Source organism: Tarenaya hassleriana, unplaced genomic scaffold, assembly GCF_000463585.1.
Source record: "Tarenaya hassleriana unplaced genomic scaffold, ASM46358v1 Cleome3, whole genome shotgun sequence".
NCBI lineage: Eukaryota > Viridiplantae > Streptophyta > Magnoliopsida > Brassicales > Cleomaceae > Tarenaya > Tarenaya hassleriana.
The window spans coordinates 5,295,584-5,306,388 of NW_010966177.1; the positions used below are offsets into that span (position 1 = coordinate 5,295,584).

Consider the following 10,805-nt stretch of genomic DNA (forward strand, 5'->3'; position numbering starts at 1 on the left):
TTATCTTTCTTAGTGAAATGTGTTTTATAAATATCGCGCGTATTTTTCGAACATAAATATATTAGAAACGTGTGTGTGTATATATATATTATTACTTTAAAAATCTATATTTAATAGTCTTGGATATAGGCATTAATATGTATTTGAGATTTTTGGATATTTAATCTGAATTTGTAATCGTTTGGATTTTTGAGTTCGAGAACTTCTTTTTTTCAAATCATTTAGATATTCAATTTCAAAAAAATTACAGAATAAATTAAATATCCAGATATCCCCGAAATATAAATAAATAAAACAAAAAAGAAAGAAGAAAAGACCCATCATCAATTTATTCAAGAGTCTATTTTATTAACCAAATCAGATCCCATGTTGAATTATTCAAATTGAAAAACTAATTACAAGATTATGATTATCCACAATCTTGTTCATTCTCCTTTTTGAACTTCCAAATTCCAACGAGTAACCTGAGTTCTTCAGATCTGTCTCTGTGTTGGTGGATGTCCGAAGTTCCGGTAGTGGTTTCCGTCGTCGGTCGGCCCTCTTCCATCCCCCGAATGGCCACGGCCTCTACCGCGTCCACGTCCACGATCCCAGTGGTTTTGCGATCGTTTCTCGTCACACTTCGGGGACTCCCTCCGAGCTTTCCACTCTCTTAGCCGTTCTTCATGTGCTTTTAGAGACCCCGTCACCTCCTCGATCGTCATTTTGGAGAGGTCGCCAAACTGTTCAATGACGGCGACTATTTGGATGAATCTCGGAGATGCGGCCCGCAGTATCTTTTTCACCGCATACGATTCATCCACGTGTTCTCCGAGACACCGCAATTGATTGACCAATGCCGTAACCTTTCCAGTGAAATCGTCGACCGAGTCGTCGTCCTCCATCTTCAGACTCTCCAATTCCCGTCGGAGGGATCGCGCCCTCCCGCGATGCATCGTCCTCAGAGCGTTCCAAGCTTCCTTCGCAGTCTTTTTCGCACCGAGCTGCAGGATGGTATCTTCGCTTATCCCTTGGAAAATGGCGGCAAGAGCCATCTCGTCACTCCGAGGATCAAGTGGTTCATCGGATTCCACCGCGCCCCACACGCCCTGAGCCTTCATATATACTCTCATCCTAATCGACCAGGCCGCGTAATTTGTTCTCGTCAGCAGCGGATACTGCAGCTGCAGCGACATAGTTCCTTCTTTCAATGATATTCTCGTCTCGTTTCCGCTGCGAACGGAACTCTGAGATGAATCCGAACGTGACATGAACTTCGACATGTGACAGAACCAGGCTCCGATACCAAACTTAGGAAAATTAAAGTGTGCTCTCAGGTTTTATGAAAAAACAGAGAAGAAAATAAATCATTTATGTTTGTTGAAAAAACTGATTTTATTTCACCAAAGGGACTTCCCGTAAATACGGAGCAGAAGTTGACCAAGTCAAAACTAAAAGTGGTCCGAAATTTATGTTGACTTTTGCAACGGAAACTGATTTTCCGAATTTTTGTCGTCGTCAAATCCAAATTCGTCTTATGAAAATCGAATTAGAACTGGCATTAGGATTTTGAGATATTTAATATTAAAAACAACAAACACGATTTCTCAAGTTTAAAATGATCGAATAGATGCATTTTATAAAACAAAATGAAATATGACTAATCAGTAACAAAAAGGAAAAAAAAAAAGATTAAACTGCTCAATTTTGTATACTTGGAAACATCGTTTGTCCAATAAAAAGGCTAAAAGCTCCAAGAAGAGTAGAAATGAAAACTTTGTAACCAATAAAAAAAAAAAACATTTTTCCCCTTCACTCAGTGTCCTGACGTGGACGACGACGACGAAGCCGCCGGACCTCCGAGTCCCATCTTCTGTCCCAACAGACCGAGCTGCTCGACTAATTCACTTCCTGTCAGAATCTCCGTCGATCCATATATAACGTTCTTAACTGTCTGCTGTCGCTGCACGAGCTCCTGCAAACTGCCGTACTCGACGTAGTTACCGCCTCCGACCATGAAGACAATGGCTTCTCGGAAAGGTCCCTTCACGTGGCTGTTTCCTGAGCCCGACGACTTTGGAGCCCTCGGGTCCAGCATGAGGTAAGAATCGATATCCGGGTTCGGCTTTCCTTCGATTAAAGCTTCAAGGGTCCGTGTCACCGCAAGTTGCTGATCGCCCGATAAAAGGTTCTTCATCCCGGCCGTGACCGCGCTTATCGACTGCCCGTAAAGCTTCTCGGCCCAGTCGACTATGTTGCTTCTGCTGGCCGAGTTCGCTGAAGCAGCTAGAGAAACATTCAGCGATTTAATCTTCTTCACATAGTGAAACGCGTTTGTGTCTGCCTCGGCTTCACGTAGAGCTGCTTCAATGGCTTCCACTTCAGCCGGGTTGATAGTTTCGGATGAAATCAAGTACATGATGGCGAATCGGACCTTGTCCATTTTCGAACCTTTGCCCTTCAGGACAGCGAGAATTTCGCTTCTGTCGATCCCGCCTCTCATCATCATGTCATTCTCTTTCTTGGCATAAGAGTCCAGAGCTCGCTCCTTGATCTGTCCAAGTAACGCAGTTGCGATATTTGTGTGCTTGTCAATCACCTGTTTTCTCTCCGTGAGCTCGGGAAGCGAGTTCACGGCATTCATCAGATGCTTGGTGTTACCAATCAGGTCAGTTCCGTCGAACTCAGCACCAGTTCCACCTCCAGTCCTCTTGTTAACGTCCTCGACATCTTTCTTGTACTTATTCAACTGCGTTTCTATCTCCACAGCGACTTCAGGAAACTCCAGAGACCCGTTTGCAGACCAGAATGGATCCGAACTGTCCAACTCGTACGATTTCATCCCTCCTTTTTCGCTCTGCACGTTCAACCGGTTTAGCTTTAGGCCAAGAACATCGTGTACAAGAGGCCGGTATCTGAAATCGTGCTGGATCCCAACCGAGAGTTCGAAGTTTCTGTCAAAGATACACAAAAGCGGCCGCTGAAACGAACTCATGAATCCTCCACCTTCCGTAAACAGATTGTTCTTGGACAGAAGATGATCCCTCAGTTTCTGATCCAAAGCAGATGCCACCATCTCTGCCGGTCCTCCGCGAGGACATCTGATAACCGGCACCACACCGAGCGTCGCCAAGACACAGAACAACCCACTGGCAACCCTCTCGATTATCTCCTCGATTTCTCTATCGCCGGCTGATGGATCGTTCAACTGTACATAAGTAGACTGCTGTGCCAGAGAGAACAAGTTATCTTCCAAGGTTACAAACTCCAAATACTGGTCATGGACCTTGGCTATCTTATCAATGGAACCCGAGTTCAATGTTCCTGAAGCGAGATCTTCGAGAAGTGGGCGGGGGACAGAAGATGAGAAATTCAGGTGAAAGCTGTCGTAGAGAGATCTAGAAGCGTCAGCTATGATCCTCTGGATGTTGGATTGATTAGGCTGGACAAAGTACACAGCAGGAACATCGAGAACGGGCTTTCGGTCCTTGTCAATCAGAAAGTAAAGTGTAACTCCGTGTTTACGGAGATCCTTGACATGGATCAAGGGCGAGAGAATGTTCTGACAGAACCTGTCGTAGATCAAGATCTTGTAAACTTCCTCATTTGCAGTGCCACCAGGATTTAAAGGTTGGTTCAGGTTTAGCATCCGGGTTATGCATTCTGCCATCAGGAAATCATAGAGCCAATATAAACATCCATAAAAACAGACACAAAATGCGTACAAGAACCCAGATTTCTCTTCTTTTCACATTCCTATATTTCTACCCACCATTATTTTCCTACTCTGACAAGAATTTTATTAGATCAAGAAAAATGTGTGGTGCCATGGAAATAAGGGGAATGGGAAGGGTTTTGAACAGACAATTCACATAAAACAGATTCATGTTCCGGATTCTTGAATGAAGAAAGGATCCATCAAAGAAGCTGAGACCAACAGCTCATCTAGAGAGGGAGGGAGAGAGAGAGTTACCGGTTTGTTTAACGCGAAGATTGAGAGCCATAATACTTGGAGTGTGGTGAATCCGAGGAAAAGTGATGGATTTTGAGCTCTCTTCTCTCTGCAAAACTCAGATTTGTTAATATTTAATGATCTGTTTTAGATTCCAAGAATTTGAATATCCGAATCTCCGGAACCTCAAAGCCAAATCTAGACAACAACGATAACAGCATTCAACGGGTTATTCAAGCGAAATTTCTACACCGGACAAAATACGCAAACAGAACCAGTGATTCCAAGAAACGGGATTTGACAAATTCCAGGAGACAATACATACACCACTAAGAACCCTAAGATCTAACACCAAGGCCAATAGAAACTGTAAATGCATACAGAAACCCTTCACTCACTGGTCACATTCAACGGATTATCCACGCAAGATTGCTAGATCACACAAAATGGGCGAACAGAATCAATAATTCCACGACATGGGTTTCTTGAAATCCCAGGAGACAATACATAAACCACTACAGCCAAAAGATCTAACAACGCGCAAAGAGAAACTCCAAAATTTCCAGATCGAGGAAAAACAAAGAAATCACTGGTGAAGAGAGCATCACCTCGTCGGCGAATGCAGGAGAGCGAATCGAGAAAGGCGATTTCTATCTCTCCAGAGATCGATAGAGAGGAACAAGAGAACGACGATGATGGCGACGAAAATCGCCGATGTCGTAGATTATGGGTGTCACTGGTTCGAGCTCAAATCCGTGGGGATTTCAGAGCCATTTTCGGCTTTCGGGTCGACCCGGTTTATGTTTACGGGTCGAACCGACTCTGAAACCGGTACGAATGCCCGATATTGAAATCATACCGATTTCAACCGAATACAAATTCTTAAACCGAAATCGAGATTCCGGTTCATCATCGTTGACATGTACACATTGGGAGATCTTGAATGTGGTGGATCTTCTTGACAGTAAATAGCACTGGAAAATTTTACTATAACATATGTGGATTCGTTAAAAAGAAAGGAAAATATTAAAAGAAAGTGGTAATAAATACATAAGTCATAAAACAAAATGCATTATCTCATTGATTTTTGAACAAGAAATTAATTATTTCTATCGATTACAAAATTACATTAGATTACGGTTGTTGATTTCCACACATAAAATTTCAAGCAGATATTTTAGAAAATCAAATTCCAAAATAAAATTACATTAGATAAGATTACGATTTACTGCCTTCTTTTTTTTAATTTATTCTAACTATTTTTTTTCCAACGAAAGTGAAGTGAAAAAAAGGAGAAATTGACATTTCCTGCAAGAAAAGAAAAAAGGCAACAACAGAACAGTGTTCACATTATATAATAAATGCAAGACCACAAACCCTTCCATCCGTGGATTGAAATATAATCTAACGGTCAGAAATCAAGAAACGAAATTTGAATTTCAAAAAATATATATAAAAAAGGCAACAACAGAAGAGTGTTCGACTTATATAGTAAGCACAAGACAAGACAACACCTGAAACTCTTGCAGCTACTGGTTTGTTTCAATGGGAGGACTAAGGAGAAAGATTTCGATGGAGAGAATAGAGAAGAAGGAGAAGAGATCGTTGGCTTTCACCAAACGGCGCGACGGTCTTTACCGCAAAGCTTCGGAGCTTTGTCTCCTCTTCGATGCCCGCATCGCCATTTTAGCCACTCCTCCCACCTCCAATTCCAACGTCTCCTTCTACTCCTTCGGCCATTCCTCCGTCTCCGACGTTGTCGACGCTTTCCTCGAGAACCGTAGGCCCTCCGATTCGAACGATTGTCTCTCGGAACTCTCCGGTTGCGGGATGAGGAGTGGAGGTCGAGGTCTAGGGTTTTGGTGGGAGGAAGAGGGCTTCGACATGTCGGAGAACATGGAGGATCTGAAGGATGCGATTGATGAGATTCAGAAACTGAAGAACGATGTGGATCTGAGATTGAAGGCGATGAAAGATCGACAAGATTCTTGCAACGACGCTTTAAGAGAGATCGAAGCCTTTCTAGACGAACCAGAGCAAGAATCGGATCAAAGTCCTTTTCTTGCAAAAGATATTCAAGATTTCTGGGTCCAATGTTTCAGCAACAATGACGCAGATGACGCAGAAGACGTTTTCAGTAACCTCGGTGTCTCGCCAAGCCAGAGGGAGAAAACCTCGGAAGATAACGACGTTATTCTGATATCAGACTCAGAGGATGAATCTGCGAAAGGCGACGTTATTCTGATATCAGACTCGGAGGATGAATCTGCGAAAGATGACGTTTTCCGTAACGAAAACTGGAGAAACGAAGCAGGAGCAGCGATAGAATCCGGTACGGGATGCAAGAACAGAGTAGAAGATCCTCATTTGGATGATCTTCTGATAGATTTGATCTATTGACGCGGCTTAGAATCTTCCAGGATGAATAAAATTTCGAGATATAAAGTAATTTTTTCCCTGATCGATATTCTTTCTCTTTTGTAAATGGTACACGAACATGAGGGAATGAATGTATTTTCGCAATATCTAACCGAACATACACAGTTCGTTTACAGTTCTAACTGAATGACAAAGATCTCATTGGATATCTTCACTGAAAAGTACAATGGAGTTCAAGAACAGTTCCGATGTCTGGATATGGGATTTTTCATGAACTCAAACAATGGCTTCTTCCACACGCCGCCGATTCTCGGTTCGCAAATCACGGTAACTGTCACCGTCGAAAACATTCAGAATCTCACATTCATCTCAAAGAAAATCACGGATGAAGACACGGATTGCGGAAAGAGGAACCTCGGTGTCGAACCAAGCTGAAACAAATGCTGGTGAGGAACAATTTTCAGACAAAAACATGAACTCCGGAGTTGAAGGACTTCAAGATGTATCAACGGGACATCTCGGATCCGAACAAGACATGGACTTTACCCCATCTGAACCTGCTAGAATCTCTGACAGCAGTTTCTGGATGTCTTAAAGACGAGATGCCGTCCAATGGATTATGGATTTGCGGGCATAGACTGCGATAACTTCGAATGGAGGCAACGGGTCCATAGCAAGTTTATCAAAGTACTCGTGAGATTTGTATATGTGCTGAGCAATTTCTTCATACTCAGTGTTCTAATGAACAATGTTTTTTCGTTCAAATAAATCTCCATACTTCCACACATACACTCATAATCATAGAATCCAATAACCATAAAATTAAAAAAGATTGAAACTTTCAAGCGACCCTTCAACCAACGAAACTCCAAGCTCACTATGGCAGCTTACAATAAAAAGTTGGAAGCAATACCACGCAAACAAAGTCATCGTCTCAACAAGAGAGGAAATGAAGAGTAAGAGGGAGATGATGGTGATGGTGATGGTGATGGTGATGGTGATGGTGATGATACGAAGATTCTCGCTCGATCTGCCACCGGATTTGGAGGAAATCATCGACGGAACAAGGCAGTCTCAAGGGGCCATTCGAATGGTAACCATAAACATCATAAGCTCTGTCAAGAAGCTCTCTGAACAGAGGATGGTACAGATGGGATATCGGGATTTCGAATCGCTTGTAACGCTCGTCTTCCTCCTCTAACCTCACTTGGATCGCTATGTAACCCTTTCTCGCCTTCATTATGATTCCTTCCCTTCTGTATGAACAAGTGAAGAAGAATACTCAGTGAGAAGTAAAGGCTTTTTTTTTTTTTTTTTTTGGGGGGGAGAGAATGTGGAATTCTCCTGTGTGTTGAATTCGGAAATAAATGTATTTAGGGTATTTTATATGTAAAGAAGGGAATACAAAAGGAGAATGACTTTTCCGATTTTTTTTTTTTTTTTTTTTGTGTGTGTGGAAATTGACTTTTGTGGAGTTGGTGGTGGTGGGGGATACCCACTAAGTGAGGCAACTATGAATTTCACATATTCTTCTTTATATACATACACATATATATATATATATATATATATATTATTTAAGTATGTATTTTATGTTGTGTGTGGATATTATGGAACCTAATTGATTTTTTAAAATATATTTTTGGATGATTTTTTGTATATGTGAAAAAGTTATGAGATTTTTTAATATTCATTTGATATGCATATTAATTGATTGTTCAAAAATCGATTATTTCAATAAATTGGGTTTTCGAGTTTAGATTTTATAAATTGAAATTAACCGTAAACCTAATTTAGGTTGGAATTAAAATGTATGTATGAAATTATTTTCAGTATTTTAAAATTACAAAATTTGGCTGATGTTTAGTATTGCTTAATCTAATTGAACATCTTTTGTACTTTTGTAGAATGATTTTGGGGTGTCAAAGTGTTTCAACTTTAATAATGTTAAAAAAATGTTTCTAAATTATGATAGCTTTTGTTGTATGTGCTTCTAATGCATAATTAAGATGGATAATAATATAACAGGCAAGTTCTTGATTGTGGTAATTTTAAATTCTAAAAGATGAAAAAAAATGTAAGTGATGGGTAAACGTAAGATGTGTTTTAAAAATATAATAAAGTAAAATCTTTTATATACCAAAATATATTACATTTATAATTTTAGTATAAATAAATAACATTATGAGATATTTTTAACATTTTTTATTCATTCAAATATAAATATTAGATATAAACACTATAAATTCTCTATCTTTTTTATTTTCTCTTTTCTATAATACATTAACATTACGAATAAAAATCTTATATTTTATATAAACGTCAAAATAATACAAGTTACAAAACTATTTTTCTATGATATATTTTAAAAAAAATTGATAAAATAATATTGTTATTATTAATTATGTTAAAATATTTTAATTTGACATCTATCCTCAAAAAAATCGATTTTATAAGCTAAACTTTTAATATCAAACCATCTCTTAATATTATACTGAATTTTTTTATTTTTAAATTATTTTCAACAAATATTTTTCTTTTTCTTTCCATTCTTTTCCTATTCTTACATTTTCAAAAATCGGAATCTTACATCAATATTATTACAATCAACTTTAACATCTCTTATCTTTTATAGTTTATAATTCAAATAAAGTTTTAACGATCTTTTTATTCTTTATATTAATATTTTTTTGATAAAACCGACGAAATCAACGATGTAAGGCTTAGCATGATACCCAAAACAATTGAGAAAAATAATACGAAATAGAAAAGAATAATCTATTCAATCACTTATATTCTTGAAACGTAAACCAATAGACCAGGATTTTGACCAGAAAAAAATAAAAATTATTACGAAACATTAAAGAATGAAATATATTAAAGGGAAAGAAGCTATATGAGGGATGCAGAGCTCAGAAATAGCTGTTTTCCTATATATATATATATATATATTTTAAAAAGTATTAAGATAACAAACATCAAAATTAGAAAATATATAGATAATTCATCAAGAGAAAGTTACAAAGATAAGAAAAAAAAAATATCTTTCTTAAAGATTTTTTATTTATTTCAGAAGATTTCTTCAATAATAAATTTTAAAAATTTTAGATTTGTGAGATAATGACACTCATATATATGAAAAATAAGATTCTATAATGGGGTAGCTTTTTCATCTTTTTATCCCTATTTTTGGTTTAGAATTAACGATCATTTTTCTTTTGATATATATATATATATATATATATATATATATATATATATATATTTTTTATATTTTATGAATGCATACGCAATTTCTCGTCATATTTGAGCCGCGGTTCAGGATGACCGTACAAATACGGAACGGTATCTTTGGCATATATATATATATATATATATATTATATAATGCATTTAAGAAAAGGATAGAAAGAGGGAGAATATGATCTTTGGAAGTGGTCAATTTTAGTTTTTGTTGGAAGTGCCGACGATGGACGTCTCTTCTCGAGAGAGGGATAACTCTTTGCATATGACAAAGGACGTTTCTTTCTCAATTTTAATTATTTTTGCTTTTTCACAAAAAAATAATAAATTGAAAATACGAAAATGACAAAAAAAAAATAATAAAATTGGGTAGGCACAAAGAACATGACGTGTCGTTTAACAGTCACACCTAAGAATACAAGAGCTACATCTGAAGCTGCTAGAGCTGAATCCACCGACTAATGATGCTGGTCCGAACCTCCCAACCTGGCGACACATGGGAGGCACTCGAAAGACCTTCTTTTCCTCTAGGCAAACATGGGAACAACTAAGATCTCCGGGAACTGCGTTTGAAGGTTGTGGCTTAGCATGGTTCCGACAGGCTACTCCAAGGCATGCGTTCTTAACGTGGCAGGTGCTCCAAGAACGTCTCCCGACTACCGACCGGCTCGAGACGTGGGGAATCCAAGCTCCGAATCGGTGCATTCTATGTTGCGCCGACTTGGAATCACATCCCCACCTGTTCTTTGGTTGTAGATTTAGTCGCTCGATTTGGTTGCACTTTGGACGGCTAATGGAAGACCCCCCTCCGACACATATCCGATACTTTCTGGATTGGACCAACCAATCTACGAACCGTGACGAAGCTACGATTAAGAAGTTACTCACGCAGGTTATCACATACACCATTTGGATGGAAAGAAATTCTCGCATTCATAGAGACCAACACCTTACTATCCATCAAGCAAGACTCAAAGTTGATCGGACCATGAGGAACAAACTAATCTCTCTCCATAATCCGGGCGCGACAGAAAACAAATTATTACAACAGTGGTATCGCATTACTTCATGTAGGAACATGTAATTTTTCCCATCTGTTTATGGGAGATCTGTTTAGAGCTATCTCTAATTTGTAAATATTATGACATTTGTTTTCTTTGGTATTAATTCAATCACATTTCATCAAAAAAAAAAAAAAACAGTCACACCTAAGTCGCTTTTGAGAAGAATCTAATACCCATTCCAGACAGTGA

At 38.5% G+C, this 10,805-nt stretch overlaps 3 protein-coding genes across 3 annotated transcripts; 1 reads left to right on the plus strand and 2 right to left on the minus strand.

Annotated features, from left to right (window-relative positions):
• Positions 1–473: 473 nt before the first annotated feature.
• Positions 474–1,262, minus strand: LOC104820170. Its single transcript, XM_010550539.1, has one exon. It carries the CDS (start codon positions 1,260–1,262, stop codon positions 474–476), a length of 789 nt encoding a protein of 262 aa, XP_010548841.1.
• A 400-nt stretch (positions 1,263–1,662) lies between these two features.
• On the minus strand, positions 1,663–4,678 carry LOC104819511 (SEC1 family transport protein SLY1). Its single transcript, XM_010549622.1, has 3 exons — positions 4,540–4,678; positions 3,953–4,040; positions 1,663–3,642 (listed from the first exon to the last, which is right to left on the minus strand). The coding sequence occupies exons 2-3, from the start codon at positions 3,981–3,983 to the stop codon at positions 1,796–1,798; spliced, it is 1,878 nt and encodes a 625-aa protein (XP_010547924.1). The 5' UTR covers positions 3,984–4,040; positions 4,540–4,678; the 3' UTR covers positions 1,663–1,795.
• Positions 4,679–5,311: 633 nt separating this feature from the next.
• Positions 5,312–7,116, plus strand: LOC104819512 (agamous-like MADS-box protein AGL14). Its single transcript, XM_010549623.1, has one exon. It carries the CDS (start codon positions 5,477–5,479, stop codon positions 6,329–6,331), a length of 855 nt encoding a protein of 284 aa, XP_010547925.1. The 5' UTR covers positions 5,312–5,476; the 3' UTR covers positions 6,332–7,116.
• The last annotated feature ends 3,689 nt before the right edge of the window (positions 7,117–10,805 follow it).